Source organism: Antechinus flavipes, chromosome 1, assembly GCF_016432865.1.
Source record: "Antechinus flavipes isolate AdamAnt ecotype Samford, QLD, Australia chromosome 1, AdamAnt_v2, whole genome shotgun sequence".
Taxonomy (NCBI): Eukaryota; Metazoa; Chordata; class Mammalia; order Dasyuromorphia; family Dasyuridae; genus Antechinus; species Antechinus flavipes.
The window spans coordinates 453,398,535-453,419,930 of record NC_067398.1 but is presented as its reverse complement, the minus strand read 5'-3'; the positions used below and the strand labels follow the sequence as shown (position 1 = coordinate 453,419,930).

General features: G+C 32.8%; 1 protein-coding gene across 3 annotated transcripts in view; it reads left to right on the top strand.

Moving 5' to 3' along the window:
- C1H8orf34 (chromosome 1 C8orf34 homolog) overlaps positions 1 to 21,396 on the top strand; it is a 435,849-nt gene that overhangs the window by 224,429 nt on the left and 190,024 nt on the right. For all 3 annotated transcript variants that reach the window (XM_051970072.1, XM_051970073.1, XM_051970071.1), the window contains exon 8: positions 21,226 to 21,361. In XM_051970072.1, the coding sequence (XP_051826032.1) occupies positions 21,226 to 21,361 (136 nt within the window). The remainder of the gene's footprint in view (positions 1 to 21,225; positions 21,362 to 21,396) is intronic.

Below are 21,396 nucleotides of genomic sequence, written 5' to 3'. Positions count from 1 at the left end.
AAAAATTCATTACCTTTCAATCCAAGTGGAGAATTATAATAAAAAAAGTTCCCCTCTCTGCCCCTACCCCACTTTGCCAGAGCCAAAATTCTTTTTCTTACTGCTCATAGTTTTATTTTCAAGGATCATTCAGAATTCTTTTTTCATAGGACAACTATTAAAATATTCAAAGTTAACTCTTGTACCATCAACATGGTATGCCTCTACTTAAATCTTTATTCTGCTGTGCCATTGTGCTGTGAAACTGACCCAAAGGCTATCAGACAAGCTCTAGCTCTTGATAAGATGAAAAAGGTTTTTAGCATAGGTACAATGTTGGATGATGTCTGCTGCCTGAAGACCAGCCTGGGAGATACCAGTCTCTAAAAGGCCACTTGATAATCAATTTCATATTTTGCCCAGAGCAATTGGTGAAGAATATCAACTGAAATGTGGAAGGGTTGTACTCTTCATATTGATGAAATCATTGATCCTTGAATCAGTGAATTATTATCACATTAGTATCACATCAAAATGATGTCTCAATTCTGCCTTTTGAATTTCCTCTTATGTATGACCATGTATGTTTTAGACATGCTTAGATATGTTTTCATGATATTTTTCCTAATCTAAATAAGTGCAATTAACATGCTAAGAGAAACAGCTCAGTAGATTAGAATTTCCAAAGATGATAAAAAAATTAGTTTGGAGGATCAGAAAATTGGTTCAGATTTACAGAAATGAATAACACTTATTAAAACTCCATCTCAATATAACTCTGAAGTTCCATGAATCTGTGATTCTAGAAAACTAACGCCATCTTTAGAAACAATTCTTTTTATGAAATAGCAGATAGGAGGTCTTTATATATAGGAAAGAGTGATTTCTTTTAACTGATTTGTTGATTTCAGGGATAGTGAATTTAAAAGTAGTTTAATTTTTAAAATTACCATTTTGAGTCAAACTTATAAAGAAATGAAAAAACTTATTGAGTTAAAATATATAATTGTTTAACTTCATATTCTTGAATAAAAGAACAACAAAACTTAAGTCTCATTTATGCATGTATTATGAATGCTAGAAGGACTAAAATGTATAAAAAAAACACGGTCTCTGTCCTTAAGGAAATAAGATATGGCTCTTTAAGAAATTTAGAAAGATGATTTAATTGGAAAGATAATTTATAGCTAAATGACAAGTTAAATAGCAGTATATAAATCAGCATATGATTAAGGTAGCATAGTATAATAATATAATATAAATTGGAATTAGAGAGCCTAGACCTAAATACCATCTCTATTTGATCATCACCTTATGAATTGGGACAAACCATTTTAATTCCCTTGGCCTCAGTTTTCTAAAAAACTGAGGGGGTGTCAAATAGATCATCTTTAAACTCCTATCTGGCTCTGAATGTAAGACTTAACTAGCACAAACTCTACTAAGAGAATAGCAGTGGGAATAAGTGGGATGACTTAGGGAAATCGGGAAACAAAATGATCCTGTTAGATGGAAAAGAGATCAAATACAGGCAAAAAGTAAATTCACACAATAGTTTGAGGGTATATTTAGGATTCTATTTGATAGGGAAAAAATCATGGAAGAGGAAGTTTGAGAATTATATGTTAGAAGAATAATCATGATAGGAATAACTAAAAAAGTTCATGAATGGACAAGTTAAAAGAAGTAGAAAATTATGTAACCAAACAATTAGCATATTTAGGTCATATAAAACTATAATTATATTGGTGTTAATATTGATCATTAATAAATATTTAGCAGAGTAGGTTTTATGAAACTGTCATGTTGGTGCTGCTATTATTAGTAAATGCTAATATTAATAGTAATTAATTATATTTATTTTTTAGGTTTAACAAGCATTTTCTTAATACAACTCTGTGAAGTAGACAATATCAGCATTTTTGTGTTTATTTAATTGATGAATTAAATTAAATAGATTAAATGACTTGTACCAAGGAATGAAACTAATAGATTCCAGGGTTAGTCTGAAACTCAGATCTTTTGACTGAATTTAAGATCAGTTCTCTTTATAGTTAATAAAATGTATTTTGCATTCAAGCTTAACAGCCCAGTCTAATGCTTGTTTTGTTCAATATTCAATCAGACTTCTTGTCACTAGTTTTTCCTGCGTTCTTTAGAAGTGAATTCTTTTCTGATTCCTGTTAGCCAAAAATCTATTTTTTTTTAAGGCTCGTGTCCCATCTAGAAGCAGTTAGGTGAACAGAATGCAGGAAGTCCTGAATTCAATGAGGCTGAGCAAGTCACCTAAATCTCAGTCTAATTTTTTTTCTCAATTGTAAATTGAGGATAATCTCTCTCTCTCTCTCTCTCTCTCTCTCTCTTTCTCTCTCTCTCTTTCTCTCTCTCTCTCCCCCTAGGCTTGCTTTGAGGTTCAAATAAGATATTTCATAATGTGCTTAAAACAGTGTGTACCATTTTTGTTTTTTTGTTTTTGTTTTTGTTTTTCAGCTATATCTGACTCTTCCTGACCCTATTTGGGGCTTTCTTGGCAAAGATCATTTCCTTCTCCAGGTCAATTTTATAAATGAGAAAACTGAGGTAAATAGGATTATGTAACTTGTTTGGAGTCACACAATTAAGTAAGCATCTGAGACTAGATTAGACACCAGATCTTTCTGACACTAGGCCTGGTGTTCGATCCACTGCACCATCTGCACATAATGGGTGCTTGATAAATGATTTTTTAAGTCTTTAATTTGCACTGTGAAGGAAAAAATAATAATAGTGGAAACAATTACAGTTTATTTTCAAATAGATTTTAGGCTTAAGGTCACAGAATCAGAATTGAAAGTTGGAAGAGACCTCAGTTGTTACCTTGCCCAGATGTGTCAAACATATGGTTCTCAACCACAATCAGCTCCCTTGAATGATGTTCACATAAAATAAAAATGTAATTGGGAAATGTTTGATAAAATAAATAAAACCAGATAATATTAAGATGTGATTTTTCTAAATAATCTACAAGGATTCCAGTATACGGCATAATGGCCCCCATTTCTATTTGGATTTGACACCATTGATCTAGCCCAATTCTCACTTACAAGTTATTCCCATGACAAATAGTCATCTAGACTCTGTTGAAAATATCTGTGGAAGGAGTGAACTCATCCTTTCTTTATCTCTCCAAAAGTACAAAAAAAGTGTTTGACTGGCACTTCACTACCTGAGGTCATTATGATAACATATAACACACTTTTTACTAAATTAATCATTCCTTCTCTTTAAGAATGTTGCCAGACATCAAGTTTAAATGAATGACTTTAACTGAGAAAAAATATATAACCTTTCTCTTAGAGAATACAATATCATGAAACTTCATTATTACACATTGGTCTCATGCTACAATACTAATTGGCTAATACGTTGGGTCAGATTGTTACCTTATATAGTAGTGCTTTTAGGGACAGAAATTTGATTTGATGCTTGGGCTAGTGTGATAATAACTTATATGGCAAGATTCTTTTAAGATATATGAAATATTTTGTATCGAAAGAAACTGTTAACAGTCCTGGTTACTTTAATGGATTCCCAAATCAAACACATATTATTATAATTTCAAGAGTTGTTATAGGGGAAATATTATCTTTGTCATAGTAACATACACTTAGCTCAAAACATTATGGAGAGTGCATATTTAGGCAACTTATAATTAAATATATTTATTACATTTTGCAAATTTTAAAAATTCTCTTTAGATCAACTAAATAACATTTTAGAGTTAAATAAAATTATCATAAGCCCTATGTCCCACTTTTTACTTCCAATACTTTTTTTCCATACATAGAAAAACATATCTAATTTTACAATGAAATAGTTTCTTAATTAAGATCATCAGGCTTCAAATAATGTTTTTATTTTCAATTTAATATGTTCTAGGTTTTGGGAATGAGATTAGAAAATCAAGCATAAAAATGTCCTGCAAAAACACTTTAAATCTTTCTTTTTTTATGAGAAACCATTTCTTCTGCCCTATGACTAACTTAATATAACAATACCAGCCCTTGTTCTGTGTCACCATGGGTCTTTAAAACCCCGTTCTCTGAATCTGCTTGCTTAGTATTCTAATCTTTAAAGGACTAAATCCTCAGTTTATATGAGAACCTAATCTTTCTTAATTCAAGAATGTTTTACAAATGTCCTATGGTTTACAATAAAATATGTGAAACTTAACATAGTCATAACCTGTGATCATGAGGAACAAAGGGAGTTACCAAATCCAGATGTTTAAAACTAGATTTCACTCTATAGTTTAGCTAACACCCATTTCTCCATAAATATTTATCAGGGTATGTATCACAAATATTACAATGCTATCTAAATGCTAGTTAGTAGTAGCAGCAGCAGTGGTAATAATAAAAATAGTACTAATTGGAATTATTACAACAATACTAGTTGGGATTTTCCTCTGTGCAAAATCTTCTAATTGCCTAGAAAATAAAGCCCAGACTCCTTAGCTTAGAATTCAGTGCCCATCACAATTTCTTCTAACAAATTCATTTCTCATCAAATTCTTAGAGAAATCACAATTAATTTGTCTTCACAGAATGAGCAAATCTTAGAGTTGCAATGGACCTCAGACACCAATTTTGCTTAACTAAAAATCTGTTTTACAATACACCTAGCAATTACTGATCTTATCTGTACTTGAAAACTTTTAAGGGAACCCAGTACCACCTAAGGTAGTCTATTCTATTTTAGATAATTCTTGGGAAGCTTATTTCTATACATGAAATTTGCATTACTTTCTCAGTAATTCCCACTCAGTACTTTCAGTCACATCCTCTAAATCCAAACTGAACAAATGGCAGTCTTTCTGATATTTGAAGGTTACTATCATATCCTCCTGAATCCTCATACCTGTTCCCACTTCTGAGACTTTTCTAAGGCAATTGCCTTATCTGTAATGGCTTTTCACTTTCTTTTAACACAGCTCACTGTAAAACTGATTCAGCTGTCCCTCAGATCAAATCAAATCCAGTCCAAATATAACTATTATTGTGATAATATGATTACATTGTGATAAACTGACTGTTTAAGTTGTGTCTGTCTTCTAAAGTCCAACTGATGGCTCATCTCCTCAAGGAATAGATCATAAATGAGCTTCCAAGAAAAACCATTAGAACCAGATAGATTTCTAAGTGAATTCTATCAAACATTATATTAGGTATGGAACTTAAGTAAGAATAGAGATAAAAAATGATATAAAAATTGAAATTTTCTGAAGTTTCAAAATTGGAGGAGCAAATTTTGGTGGTTATATCACATTAGGTCAGAAATCTAGATTTGGAAACACAAGAGAGCCCCTTTAAAGTTGTCCTGAGCACAAATCATAGAGGAGAATAAAGTGATAAACTATTTCTTTCAGTTGTATCTATCTTCCAAAGTTCAGCTGATGGCTCATCTCCTCCATGAAACTTACCATGACCAGCTTTGCCTGCAGAACTCTCATTCTCTCCTCTGTAATCTTGTAACATTTATTTTATATAATATTCATTTATATCTTTAAGTGGTAGGTTTCTTGCCCAGGACTACTATTAAAGGAAGTACACAAGCCATCAACTGTCATTTTTGCTTCCCTGACTCTCTGAATTTATCCACCTCCACTCAGAACAGAGACTTCTATCTCATTCAGTCCCTTTCTTCAATTTGTTGGATCCTGCCAAGAAACCCCTAATATATGGAAATTTCCAGACCAATTGTGATTATTTCTCTCCTGCATCTGCTCCTGAACCTTTAGACTTTTCTACCTGACTCCTGTGAAGGTACCTCCTCAATTTCTTTTTATGTGTTTTCTTCTCCCATTAGAATGCAATCTTCTCAATAATAGGGACTCATTTCAACTATATTTGCATTCTCTTCACTTAACACAATTCTTTCTTTGTCTCTCTGTTTCTGTCTGATTATCTGTCTCCCTCCTGTTCTGTCTAACAAAGTTGTAAGAACTTTGAGAGCAGGGAATCCAGTCACAATTTTTTTTTAATCCTCAGCATGTAGAAGAGGACAACACATAGTAGATGCTCTACAAACACTAGTTTGAACACTTACTATTACTCAAACACAGTAATAAAAAATGAAGGCAATGCTCAAAGTTCAATTGTCAAAGGGGAAAGTATGAGTAATAAGTGCATTGAAACAAACTTGATGGAGAATCACTTTTTGGATACTCAAAAAAGTTGACTATATATTTGAAGTGCTTGGGAGCAATTTTTAAATCCAAATGAAATTTTTTTGAGAAGTCTACCTAATTTATTTTCTATCCTTGAGATGGAAGTCAGAGAATTTAGGTTCACACCATCCTCTTACACAATAAAATTACATCCAGAAATTCAGTTTTCTGTATGCCATCATTTGCTGAATTTTGTGATTCTTTGGAAAATTGCGCAGGAAAAAGGCAATGTTGGCTGAAAAGTTGTTGGATTTTTTTTTTATCATTAGTGTTATTTGTTTGTTGAAGAAGGGGAGATGGAGCAGGCAGACATATGGGAAAGAGAGATATGTATCAGACATCCAATTTTATTTAACTATAAATCCAGACCACTGGACCACATTCTTTACCAATTCCCTGTTCTATAGATGGTCCTTGGATAAAAGTTTTACTTGTTGCTTGGAGATTTCTGAATGCAAATAAACCAGTGGAACTAATTTAAAAATCTCCATGTGTCTACCCTCAAAGCTCTTCTGGCCAAGTGAATAAAACTTTGCACAGTGGCATCTCTCTGGAAACAGTCACCCAACACACACACATCTCCAGATGTTTACCATTTGTCTGAGTTTTTAAATGCATACAACCATCTGTATTCCTTATCCCTAATTGAAATACACTGTGCCAACAGTTGAAGGTATTCCCTACCTATTCATAAAGATTTTGTGATTAAATTGTGAAGAATGAAAGCACATTTTAATTCCAGCGAGGAGTAATTATTTTTCTATTTTTTCATTATTTATATTTGACTCCCTCCTACCTGTTCAAAATCCATATAGAAATCTGAAAACTTTCTTAATAAAAGTTTCTGTAAATGTTGTAATTCTAAAACCCGCACCTGACTCCACCTGTGAAATTCTATTTCCATTTGAAGACCAATATAAAGTGGAGAGCTGGAAAAGGTAGACCTCCCACTTTTTTCCCCATCTGAGAGAACCAAAAAAAAAAAAAAAAAAAAGTAGCACAGAATCACATACCTTCCTTCCACCAAATCATCCAGAAGAAGAAGAAATGAAATATTTATCAATGATATCATTTGTTGATGAGACATAAAGATTGAGGTTTCTCATGACATACATATTTGATATATCAGAAAGTTTTTAGAAATTTATGAAATTTCATGACCTAGAGTCATTTCTGATGATTCATAGCAGCAAATGACATTTCCAGAATGGATTTAAGAAACATTATTATGAATTATGAAAACCTGGACAAAAGACTGAAGATCTAAAAAGTATAAGTAATGTTCCTATCATTCCTATCCATATCATTTGAAGACAGAATCCAGAAGAGAAAGGATGATATGTATAGTTACTAGTCAGTTAAGATGATACCAGATCTCAAAGAAGTCATGGGAAAATGGATTTCCTCCCTCTCTTCTTCACAGAAATATAGGATTATGATATAGAACATTGTATATACTTAAGTCATGCTCAGGTGATATATTGTTGAGTTTTTCTGAATTATCTTTATTTTTTCCTTAATTTTTTTTCTTATATGAAATGTTTTCTGAGTACTTGAAAATGAAAGTAATAATAATAAAAATTTATAAGAAATATAAAATACATGAACTTATAATGTAATAATAAAAAAGTAATATTAAAACTATAATTGTTTTAATGATAAAAAAATTTTAAAATTGTATTTTTTTTTTAAATGAAGATTGTTGTTGTGATCTGCTCAGGATAAGCCCTTTGCCTTAGAGGAGAAAGGGGGAGAGAGAAGCATAAAAAGAACTAAAATATAATTGATGAGTCCACATGTCTAGCCACTGACTACCAAATGAATTTTTCTAACCCCTATGTACTTATTACCCAGTAAATTCTTGATTGGTATATTCTTGGGGTCTGTTAATCCAAGTTGAGTAGATTTGTAAGAGGTTTCAGCTTCCACTATCTTTTTGAGTATAAAACAGTGTAAGCCCCAATGTTTAAGAGCCACTTAGATTAATCTGCATTCCTGCAACAGGATAAAGGGAACCTGGGTGACTCAGTCACAGAGTAGCACTCACTATCTTTGGCTTTATCTAGATAACTTCTCTATGTTGTTGTAACTCTTTCTCAGGTCCAAATGGATGTTTACAAAAGATTTTGGACTTCTATATCAATGCTTGGAATATAGGAAATAAAATATAGGTTTAAAAGAACTGAATAAAGATTTGAAAATATTCAGATAGATCCATCACAAGAAAATAGAAGCTATAATATAGGAAGAAGAATGTCTCTGGAAAAATAAAACCTTATTTCAAACAACAAAGACAACAATGATTAGCACTTACATAACATTTCAAAGTTTACAAAGGGCCTTATAAATGATATTGCATTGGATTCTTATAATAATTATGAGGAATATACTATTATTACGCTCATTTTTTGGATTGGTAAATTCAGACAGAGAGGGTAAGCAACTTGCAAAAGATTATCAAGCTAGTAAAAGTTTAACAAAGGATTTGAACTCAGTATTTACTGATTCTAAGTTCAGTGCTCTAATAGATCTAATAGATCTGATTATTTGCTAGGATCAGATAAAGAATTCTGAGTAGCACCTTTTATTAAAATCTATTTATGTGAGAAAATTCAGGAACCTAAGTGGAGCAAGTATGGTGAATAGCATTAAGGTGAAGGTCAATGGAAGAGAAACAGAAGCAATATTCTAATAAGAGTAATTTATAGACTCCTTGACAAAAGAGGAGAATCAGTAAGAAGTTTTGGGAAGGGACTATAAGTCTTTAAGAGGGTATTCTATATCAATGACTTCAGGGATCTGGATACTTACAGAAACTATTTTCCAAAGTAGAGAAGCTAAATTCTTCAATCACTATCAAAAGTTGGAGGAAACAAGAAATAAAATTTCTGTCTTTAATCTGTTATGACCAATATGAAGAAATACAAATTTGACAATACACAAATGATTGAAACTTTTGGTGACAGTAAAAGACTCTTCAGTTTAAAATGTGCAATAAATAGGGGCAGTTAGATGGTGCAGTGGATAGAGCACTGGCACTGGAGTCAAGAGTTCCTGAATTTAAATCTGACCTCAGACACTTAACACTTTCTATCTATATGACCTTGGGCGAATCACTTGACCCCAACTGCCTCACAAGGAAGGGGAAAAAAAAAAAAGAAAATGTGCAATAAGTAAAAGTTATAGGCTTAGCTTGACATGTATATGTCCTAATTCTTATGAATCATTTTCAAACAGTTGTGAAAAAAGATAGATATGATTCTGTAGTCTAACATTTCATAGGGAACATCAGTCCTTGAGGAATTAGAGGGACAAAAATAATCCTGAAAACAAAAGCAGAAAAGATCCAATTCGGAAACAAAAATAGGAGCTCCTAAAAAAGCTGATGTAAATTCATAGGGAATTAATTTAATAATTTAGATATTTAAAACATGGCAATAAAAGCAGTTGATAAAAGATGGATAGAAAAGAGTGCTAATATAAGAAGAATTTCACAGTCACTAAAATTCAGATATGGATTTTCTGGGGGGAGGATAGCTTACTATGTTTTAATGGCAGGTCATTAAAATGAAAATTACTTATGACATTATGAATTTATATTTTTGATTTAGTGGTGCTGTTCTTTTAAGTCAATACCAACTAGTGTACCTTCTGCCACAGGGCTGCTGTATATCACTCAGTATTTATTATTTGTACAGTTTTAGTCTGTTAGCAATTTAAATTAAAGGGCGAACATGCAATTGCATGTTAGTTTAGTCTCCATATTCAATTGTCCGTGTCCTTACAACAACAAATGGTAAGCAGCAGACTGAAAGAACAAAACAACCAGTGATGAAATCTTGTATTTCACTGAGTCAAAAGAGAAAAGGTTTGTTTTTAAGGTAAGCTTCAAATTAATGTGGCTTAATTGTTCCATACCATATGTCAAATCCAATGTTTGCTGCCTTTGCTTGGAAATTTAAGAAACAGTAAATCACTGATACCACTGTGTTGAAGGTTATACCTATTAAAAATGAGTGCACATTGCCTCTACCCACTGAAATGGTGGGATATTCTTACCTAGTTATTTTTTGGTGATCAAATAGCCATATGATTTCCCTTTGTTACATTCAGCTGACTGACCCATCTCCACCGGTTTTCCTCAAATTATTCCTTACCTTAATAACTTATGGCAGATTTTTACTGTTTATCACATCATTCTCAAGATTTTTTGGACTGGCATACAAAGCCCTTTTGATTTATATCTCTCACTATCTTGCTTCTGCTCTAATAATAATCATCTCCAAAATTATTCCCTCTGTATGCCATCACTATTCCTCCTTCAATGACTTTAGTTATTTAATCATTCTGAAATTTTTCTATGCTGTTCTCCTTTTCTCACCATTTATCCAAAAGCTACTTGTCTTTGAAAGTTTTTCTCCTCTGTGTAGTCATCCATTCCTTATGATTAGAGTACCTGTTCTTTTTTGATTGCCCATCACAACTCTCTGTGTACCATCACTTTCTGGTACATGATATTATTTATTTTAGAAAACTACTCTCTGTTGCTTTTTAATTATTCCTTTTTCATGTCTTACTTGTTTGTGTTTATATGAACTGGAGGGCCAAAGAATAAATGTTCATCAAAATTAGTTTGAAATTAAGAATATAATCTGTGCCTGTTTTAAATCTAGTCTTGGAGACAAAACCTATACATACAAAATTTGAATAATAAAAAACAAAAAATGTCAAATGAGTGGTATAGGTAATTAGTGCCATGGAAGTTCTGGGGAAAGAAAAGTCATTGTGGGATCAACTTGTTACCCAAACTTCCTTCCAGTGTTGTGTCTAATAGCCATCACAATTTATTCATCTTATTTATTAACAATAATAACCACTCTGGCAAGGGAGAATCTTCTACCTCCTGAGATAGTCCCTTCAATTTCAATGAATTCTCATTAGCACATTTTTCTTTATATAGAAACTAAAGCTGTTTCTTTGCAAATTATATTATGTAATTTCTGGCATAAAACAAAATAAAGCTGTTCCCTCTTCCAGTAGGCAGGCCTTCAAATATTTTAATACAGACACTTCCTCCCTTTCCACAAATACATTATCCTCTTCTTCTGACTAAATATACTCAATTCTTCCACCCAGTTGTTATGTGGAATACTATCAGATCGATTCACCATTCCAATTACTCTCCTGCTTATCAATGCTTTTCCTAAAATATGGATCACAAGATAGTGTATATGTGGTCTGACAAGACCAGTATACATTGGGTCTATCACCTTCTTATTCCTTAAAGAGAGAATTCTCTGTAGGTAGAGCAATATCACTTTAAGTTTTCCTTTGCTTACCATAAAGCAATATATTGATTTTGAAGTTCCAAACTCTGAAATTATTTTTAGTTTATTATGTCTAACCATAGTTCCACCAAATTGTACTTATGAAGCTAACTTTTGGAAGTCAACTATAGGACCTCACATTTATCCCTATTAAATTTCATCATCATCAACATTATCATTTTGATGATGAATTTATGTTCAAGCTTGTCAAGATTATGATGAATATTGGCTTTATTATAGCTAGTGTATTAGTTCTTTCAGCAAGATTTAGGTCATGTGTAAATTTCATAACCATGCTTTATATGCATTTATCCAAGTCATTTATGAAAATTTTGAGCAGGGATGAGTACAGATTTCTAGGGCTCTCCATTTGAAACCTCTTTTTAAAGTTTTCATTTTCCAGATTCATATGAAATATTAATGAATCTCTGAGTCCAGAAATTCAACTAAATTGAACTGCATGGAAACATTTCTTTATCTTTTCATCCAAAATAGCAAGAGAGATTTTATCAAATACTTTACTGAATTAGAGATTAATTATATCTAGAATATTCCCCTCATCTATGAGTTAAGTACTCCTCTCATTAAACATAATAGCATTAGATAGAGATAAGCTTTTTTATTTTAAAACATTCTGGCTTTTTGTGAGTAGTGTTTGCTTTTCTAATTGTTCCCTAATAATCTCGAAAGAATATACTCTCAAATTTCACTATGTGAATCAAAATTCAATCCCATTGGGCCTATGCTTTACAGGATCTGTTCTCTTTGTTAAAAATTGGAATACTTGATTTTCTCCAGTCATGTAGTCACTCTCCCTGTCATTCTATATTTTAAGTTATGATCTAAAAGCTCAAATCCCATTTTGATTCCATCTCCTTAAATGGCTATTCTTAGCACATTTTTCCTGAATATATTTCAGCTTATCCATATCTTTACTAAAATGTGGCTCCTATAATGAATCCAATGTTGCAGATGTGGTGATGTCATTACCACATACAAGAAAACTGTAGCATTTTTTCATTTAAGATACTCTACTTCTCATTGCAGTCTAGAATGGAACCAGTTTTTTGTTACTATGTATCACACCATTAGCTCATATTATGTTTATGCTTATATTCTATTTAGATTCATAAATCTTTTTTATGAACTATGGAAAAACCTGTAAGAAATGGAATAATTAAAATAATAATAGCAACAACAACACTTATTTAAGATTTATATGTTATGTATTGGACTACCTGCCATCTAAGGAAGAGGGTGGGGGGAAGGAGAGGATAATTTGAAACAGAACGCTTTTCAATGTTGAAAAATTACCTATGCATATATTTTGTAAACAAAAAGCTTTAATGAAAAAGGATTGATGTTGGAATCTTTACAAACTGCTAACTCATTAGAGTTGATAGATTATTGATCTGATCTTACAAGAAGATGTTTTGGGCCAGAACCTGAAACAAGGTACTAAGTCGAATTAATTAATACAAGGCTTGTGTTTACTCATTAACTTTGTGAATTCACACATCCCTTGAAGCTCTTAGGGCCAGAGAGCACTATGGGGGAAAATCCATAATCCCTCTCTCTCGTATCCCACAATTCCTCCCTCTTGTATAAAAGAAACAGACAGAGACTCTTGGTCAGATTTCAGCAGAATTATGCCAGAAGCCCTCTCTCCAAGGCAAGAGAGATCCATTCCAGAATATATTCCACTTGGCTGGCTGGTGGCTGAAAGAGTTTTCAGAGGAAGAAGCTACCAGTCGAGAGTTCAGTGGACAACCAGATTCATCTTCATCTCACACCACTGTGGTTGGTGGCTGGGCTCCTGCACTCCCCCCACTGAGACCAAGCTGGTCTGAAAGACTCACCAGAAAGCTAGCCGAGCCCCAAGTGAAGGAGACAAGAGATTCATTCCATCTTTGTGCTGGCTGGAGGCTGAAGAATTAGAGGCTAAAGGACAAAACCTTTGGATTTGGAGACATTCGGAAGGCTCTAAGCTAACCGGGCTATATTAGAGACAATAAAACATCTGAACTTTTATTACCTGGCTGTGTTTTGAGGTGATTATTACTTTTAACTGATACTAAAGCTGCCTCCAAGAAAACCTCCCCAAGAAACCTGCACCTCTTCCCCAGAGAGAACTATTCTACATATTTTAAAAGAAGAAGATCACCACATTTTGGCGCCCAACATGGGGCACCACGTATGTTATCCCATTTATATTGCTTTCAGTTATACAAAATGCTGTCCTTAGAATACCTGAGATAAATACTTCAAATATTATCCTATTTTATATATGAAGAAACTAAAGTACAGAGAGATTCTATAAGTTTCCTAAAATATATAGTAAATAAATAGTAGAGATTGGCTTGAATTCCAGCCTATCCTATTCCAAATTCGGTGTTCTTTCCACTATACAAATTCATTTGTTTAATTTTGGGTTTTGAATTAATTTTAGGATTTAATTCTGATGAAGAATAGGTGGAAGACATTAAAGTGACAATTTTATAAGTAAGTTATTGAGAATTAGTATAGCACAATTGAGATGTAATAATAGACAAAACGCCCTCTCAATTTTGTATCTCCCTAGGGCCTAACAAAGTAGTCTGCACATAGTAGGAGATTAATGTGTCTAGTAACATGTATGGTATTGCGCTTATGGTTGTATATCCTTTTTTAAATATCCACAAAAGAATCATCATGGGAAGCCAACTTTAAGAAAGTAGAACAAAATTGGAAAGGGTTTTGCAATATCAGACATGGTGAAGATATTTTTCAGCTTTTAGTATGTAAGTAAATGACAAAGGCAGAAGGATTCCAACAAAAATGAACAATGTTGGGGAGGGGCATGACTTTTACAAAATTCATGACCCTGTGGTATTTGGTTAATTTGTAAGTAATGGAACATAACCACAAAGAAAACAGGAAAAGAGATGGTAATCTTAATAGCTAAATGTTTTTGTTTGTTTGGGGGGCTTTTTTGTCAAACAATCAGGGTTTAGTGACTTGCTCAATGTCATATAGCTAGTAAATATCAAATACCTGAAGTGGGATTTGAATTCGGGTTCACCTGACTCCCAGTCAGTGCTCTATACCTCTCCACCTAGCTGCCCCCCTGCTAGAATTTCAAGGAGTTATATTTTGAAAATTCCAACAATCCATTTAGATTCCTCCATTCTTTTTCTTAAGGAATTTTTCAAGGGACAGAAATGAAGAAGAATATTTATAATGATGTATTGCCAAATATGATATTGCCCAGTAATGATAGATTAATTGAATTATATGAATGATTAGATATGAAAATTCATATTCCACTTTCTATAAGAGTTTTGTTCATCCTACTATTAGTACCCTGCCATTTACAATGCATGTGCCTTGTATATATGTTGTTTTTGCTCACTGTCTCCTTCATTGGAAGATCTGATGTTTGAGAGAAAGAGACATTTTTTTGTCTTCAATTTTCCCAGAATTCAATATACTACCTGACATAGAATAATAAACTCTTGTTGAACTTTTGACTGATAACACAAATCAATTAATAATATTTACTGTAGTTACTTGCTTGAATCACTCTATATGTGTCCTCTATTATATAATATGTATGTGTATGCATGTGTGTGTATATATATATATATATATATATATATAGACATAGATGTGTATTATATATATATTTCTGGATGTGTGTACATGTATATATGTAGATAGACATGTGCATGTATGAGTGTGTCTATGGGTTTACAAATATATCTACACATACTATACATATTTATGTATACCATGAGGTGTTCTTGACCAGTTTCTGGTACCATTCAGTAGAAAGTAAAATACTCATTCTTGCGTTCTAGGTATCCTAGCCAACACAAGAGGCTAATGAGTCAATTGCAAATTCTCTCTGATTCTGAGAACTCTCTCTCCTCTTAATGTTGCCTTTTTGTGGGTATTGATATTTTTCTCAGCCTAGAGTTTTTTAGATATTTAAGACTCAGCTCTATCTTCTTACTCCTCCATATGTTTAAATAACTGAATTTGTACTCCATTGATTTTCTTTAAAAATAATACATTGATCTGTAATCAGCATTACAGAAAAGAATTAAGCCAAAGGGCAATCCCTTTAGCATACATGAATCTTTTCTTTTCAGACATAGTCCCCTATATATTATTTAAAAGATATTCCAAAAGGCAAAAGTTCAGTTCACATCTCTGTAGCTCCTACAGGACAAATAGAAAGGTGTGCACTTTGGACTTTTTCTGCTCTTAACAAACCACTTGGTGGATCAGCATTCATCTCTTAGTGTGACTCAGAAAATCTTATTGGTTTCTCCCAAAGCCAGCAAAGTTTTTATGTAGGTAGACTGCTTTCTTGTTCTCCAGTTTTAGGGATAAGACATACTCATTGAATTCCATCTCTACCCTGATCCATACCAGCAAGTGAGAGGCAGTTGTAGGGAATTTTGTTTTGTTTTGTTTTTCCCTCTGTGTTATAACTCCCAAATAAGTAAGAGAGAAAGAATGCACAAGATTCTTTGGAAGTGTGCCATTTTCCCAATTTCTCTGTTCATATTCAGCTCAGGTCCTTTTGTAATTTATTCTTATCCTCGGCTTTTCCTGTCAGTTTTCACTCAATTCTGAAGCTTTGTGGGAGCACAGTCATCACAGTCATCTGAACACAAGAGAAACATTTGTTCCAGCTGAAATTTTCCTGAAGATTGAAAAAAAAAATGTGGCAGCATCATCAATGTCTAAATTTCAAAAACAGGATAAATTTTTGTTTTAAGAGATTATACTATAAAATTAGTTTCCATAGAGGGTAATATGCATGCCATGAAAAAAAAAACAACAGTGGGAAAATAACTAATAAATCTAGGAGAAAACAATAATGAAAGGGACTAAGAACAATACTTATAGATTCAGATTGCCTATGTGGTGAAATGAGATATCTGATTGTCACTCAGCAATTGAAAGATATCTTTACCCAAAGAAACTGTTTTAAATAAGGGTCAGACGAAAAACCTAAGAATTAGAAGATGAACAATTATGGATGGCATTTGGGTGAGGATATAGGGAAACAAAAGTTTTGTCATTGAGTGAATCTGCATTTAGAATTCTATAATTTTAGAATAGGAAGGACTCTTAGAAGTATAACGCATTAATTCTCTCTTCAATTTTGCTGATAAGTGTTAATTCAGTCTATGCTTTTAAAAAGTTCCAATGAAAGAGAACTTCAGGAAGTAGATATGAATAATGTTCTAAAACAAATCACAAAATTAGCAGATCAATATTTGGTAACAATGGTAGCTTTAAATATTCTGACATCTCTTAGAAGTGTCATTATATTCAAATCGTAGCATCTGGTAAATTAATGGAATGCCTTGGTGATAATTGCATTATATATAAGGTTTAGATAAAAGTAAGCAAGAGTAATGCTTTTCTGAACTTAACTCTGACCAAGAATTGTTGTGTGAACTGAAAATGGCAAGAACTTAGGGACTGTGTAATTCAGATTTTGGGAGATTCTGAGAAATGAAAGATATGATCCCATTGCAGGCAACTATGAAAAGGAAAACAACTCCAGAAAGATGAAAAACTATCAAAAATGAAACTATGGAATTAAAACAGTAAATTATTCAAATCTGAGATTAGGAAATGCAGAACTTGTCTAATGGACTCAGATTTTGAAAGGATATCTAGAAGAGCTAGAAACAATGATAGTGTCCAAAAATAGCACTTTAAAGATGGAAGGGGGTTGCACTAATATAAAATGTCAAGAGAATAAAAAGATAAAATAAATTAAAGCTTTGTGAAAAATCTTTTTTTTCTTTTTTTACTCCAGACCTGTGATATCATAAATGTAAAGAGCTTCTGGTGTCAAAACCATCTCCATTGAAGATTACTAATTTCTATGAAACCTATAATATTAAGATAATTTCCTAGGACTCTGGGTGGTTAAATGATTTGATTAGAGTTTCAGAACACTGGGTCTTGAGTCAAGAAGATCTGAATTCAAATCCTACCTCAGACATTTATTAGCTATGTGACACATAAGAAATCATCTGTATCCCTCCTAAAGTTAATGACTAGTCTCTTCAAGTTCTTATTCTATCCTTTTTCATAATATAATACTTACCAGAATATTTGTTCATGATAATTACTTTTTTAGGCAATGTTTCCAACTTTCTGTAAACTTTTGTGTGGCTTGATGACTAGAATTTTATACACTATTAAAGTTAGAGAAATGAGAAGTATGCTGATGAGTTTCTTGTGGAAAAATGCTATTTCATTTTTGTCTTTTAATCTCTAAATCTAAACCACCCTTTCATGGGATGGAAATTCAAAGTTATGATACATAGTTAACATGTATCACATGTATATGATAAATTGAATAATTGCATTAAAATTATATATGTACAGTTATGCATATATGCATTTGAACCTATGATTTAATTGTGATTTCTGATATAGAATTCTACAACTTCTAAGTTTAGAGAGTGGAGAATTGCTTTGATAAAAGTATAACTTGAGTCCAAATATGAAGAGACCTCAAGATTCCTTTTATTTCTTAGTATTCTAGAGTCTAGTCTCAAGCCACCACAGTAGAGAATGACAGAATCTCAAAATTAAAAAGTATTTCAGATATCATCTATTCTATGTCACTCTTTATCAAATGATTTACAGGTGAGCTATAGCTCTGGAGGGAATTACTAGCTTTTAATGTTAGGAAATCCTCTGTACCTTACATAAAGAATAACTCTGCCCTTCAACAAATCCCATATCTTTACTATTTCCTGATCCAAAATGAATGAATATAATCCTTCATGATGTTTTTTAAAATATTTGAAAATAGTTATCATGTCTCCCCTGCTACAAATCATTAATTTCTTCAACCAAACATGGCATTGTCTTGAGCCCCTTCACCCCTCTTTCCTTAACCATCTATATATTACTATTTATCTTGTCAATGTCCTTCATTAAATGTGGTATTTATATGAGAGACATAGTAGAGAATGATATTACAAAGTCTATCAAAAATTATATATATATAAAATAACTGAAAGAGAAGAGTTGAGGATGACATTAAGTTTAAGAATCTGGATGACTGGAAGAATCCTGGTGCCCTTTATCTACAGAAAAATTTTGCACAGCAAGTCTACCAGGAACTAGTACTTAAGGAAAGATGAGTACTATTTCAAAGATATTAAAATGTCCATGGGGTATCCAATTAAGAATATCAATTGGTGGTTTTGGGGACTAAAACTCAGGAGAGAGACTGGGAATGGATATAGATGGGGGAATCATTTACATAGAGAAGATAGTTGAATTTTGGAAGATGATGACATCACTAGATATAGAGAGAAAAGAGAAGAAGGTTTAGAATAGAATCTTAGGGATTTTCCTAGTTAGAAGGGATGGCAGAAATGAAGATATCAGAAAGAAAATTATAAAGAAATATCCAGACAAGTGGGAGGGAGAATCAAGAAAGAGCAGAGTCATAAAAACCCAGATAATAGAAAATATTCCTGAAAAGAAGATAATCAACAATTATTCAATTGTTTCAAATATAGGATAAATTCAATTACAGGAAGAAGGAAGAGCAATGATTTTTTTTTTTTAAGGCCCTTAGATTTGACTATTGAAAATGCATTTGTAACTCTGAAGACTTGATAAACAAAGTCTGTATAAATTGTCCTTGCAAATATATGCAGTAAACTGAACAACAGAACTTCTTAAGTCATTTATTTTTCTTATTTGGTCTTATTTGTTTATCTTATTTGGTCTTCTCAACAAATATGAGAGGTATTACAAATCCCTTTAATTCCCATGTTACTGAGAAACAAATCAAAGTTTGAAATGATATAACTTATCAGTAATGCCATAGCCAGTGAATGGCAGAGAAAGTTTTTAAACCCAGGCCTTTTCTTTATTTTATGTCAAGGGGTACTAGGTGACATAGTAGATAGAATGACAGGCCTAGAGTCACAAAGTCATCTTTCTGAGTATAAATCTTACTAGCTATGTAATCTTGGGCTCAACTCTGATTTCCTCAGTTTCCTTATTTGTAAAATGAGCTAAAGTAAGTAGAGCTAGTTGTAAAAATAGCAAACCACTTCAGGATCTTTGCCAAGAAAATCCCAAATGAGATCACAGACTGAAAACATACATACTGAAAACATACATGAACTGAACAACTGAACAACAACAACAAATGCTGGAGAAATTTTGTCCTTTTTTTAAATAGATTTTTTCTCTTTTTAAAAATCTTTTTTGTAGGTTTTTTTTTTTAAGATGAACAGAGGTTTTCAGTCATTTTAGGGTTTGACCAGAATGGAGAACATCATTTCCTTGGATCATAGGGTTTCATGATGAGAAAAATCTTAGAAATCATTCAATCCATTTACATTTGCAATGCAATTATATTTGTCATCATCTTTTTGTCTTCTGACAGTTGGTCATCAAACCATTGATTGAACAGTTCAAGAGACAAGTTCATAATCTAATAATGTAGCCCTCTCTTTTTATTTTTCAGTTCAGTTAAATTGTTAGAAATTAAAAATCTTAATTGGGGCCACAAATCTCTTTTCCCGTGGTATTTGTCCATGTGTTGTAGTTCATAGGCTCTTAGAATCATAAATGATGTGAGTAAACTGTAAAAAACTGTGTCCCCTTTTGATCTGTAAAATTAACACTCTGAAATTGTGTACTCTTTGATCTGTAAAGAAAGGAGATTCGAGTCTCAGGCCCTCCTGGGAAGCATATCTCCCCAGACAAGTTAAGTGGTATCATTCCACTGGGCCTTTTCTAAGGCAAATCAATCCTCTTTCCCCCTCCCCCAATTGTTAGCTAGATCCTCCTTCAGGAAGCCTTCCAAAGTGATTTCCATTCAATTGGAAACCTGGGCCTGATAGCGATAAGCATCTAGGCCTGGGGATTTTGGCTTTCTTTTCCATTTGAAACCTGAGACTCAGATTTCCTAGTAGAGGGAAATGTTAAACTCATTTCTTTGCAGAATGTCCAAACCAGGACTATGCCTCATCCCTTGGCATACCTGCTTGTCAGGGTTCCTGCCTGCTATGAAGACATTCTCTTCTCTGTGCTAAAGCCCATTTCCCTAATAGGACTTTGCCACTCAGAAGTCAGTCTTCCTAGCAAAGCTGACATGGCATCCAACAATAAACTTCTCTTTTTGCCACTTAAAACTTTTCAGTTTTGTGAATTCTTTCATGAAGGACCTGCGCCTCCTATCAAAAGGGGATTCCCACAACTCTCTGACTGGCACTAGAACACTATCATCACAAATTTATAATTGGAAGGACCTTAGGTATTCAACTAGTCCATGAATCATTTTTTACTGTGTTTCCTCTTGTGATTCTATTGCAGTTCTATAACTCCACACAGAAATGTTTGAAAACAGTTGTCATGTTTCTCTCCTTTGAATCTTCTCTCTTTTAATGAAATTTTCTACTATATCCACAAATAATTTTAACAGATATTAAAAAAAAAATAGGATAACATTCTTGCAGAAAGGGAAAAAAAAAACTTACAAAATTACATTTTACAGAATGTCCTCTGATGCAGTTGATTGATATATACTAAGAAAATGAACTTTTTTCCCTTTGTCCTTAATGGCTACAGGGTAAAAAAAAAAAAAAAAAAAGTCCCATTGTTACACTTTTTTTTTTCCCTATTGTAACTTGGAGTCTGTAATTACTTATATTGTTACAGAGGACCTAGATGATTTGAGAATGGAAGGAGTAACTACTCTGATGCCTTCTGGGAGCAAATTTAACCCAACTCGAACAGCTCATCTTCCTGAACCCCAGGCAAAGGTCACATTGAACATCTGCTCCAGATGTGCCAGGTAAAAGAATAACATGTGTTACTAACAGATACTTA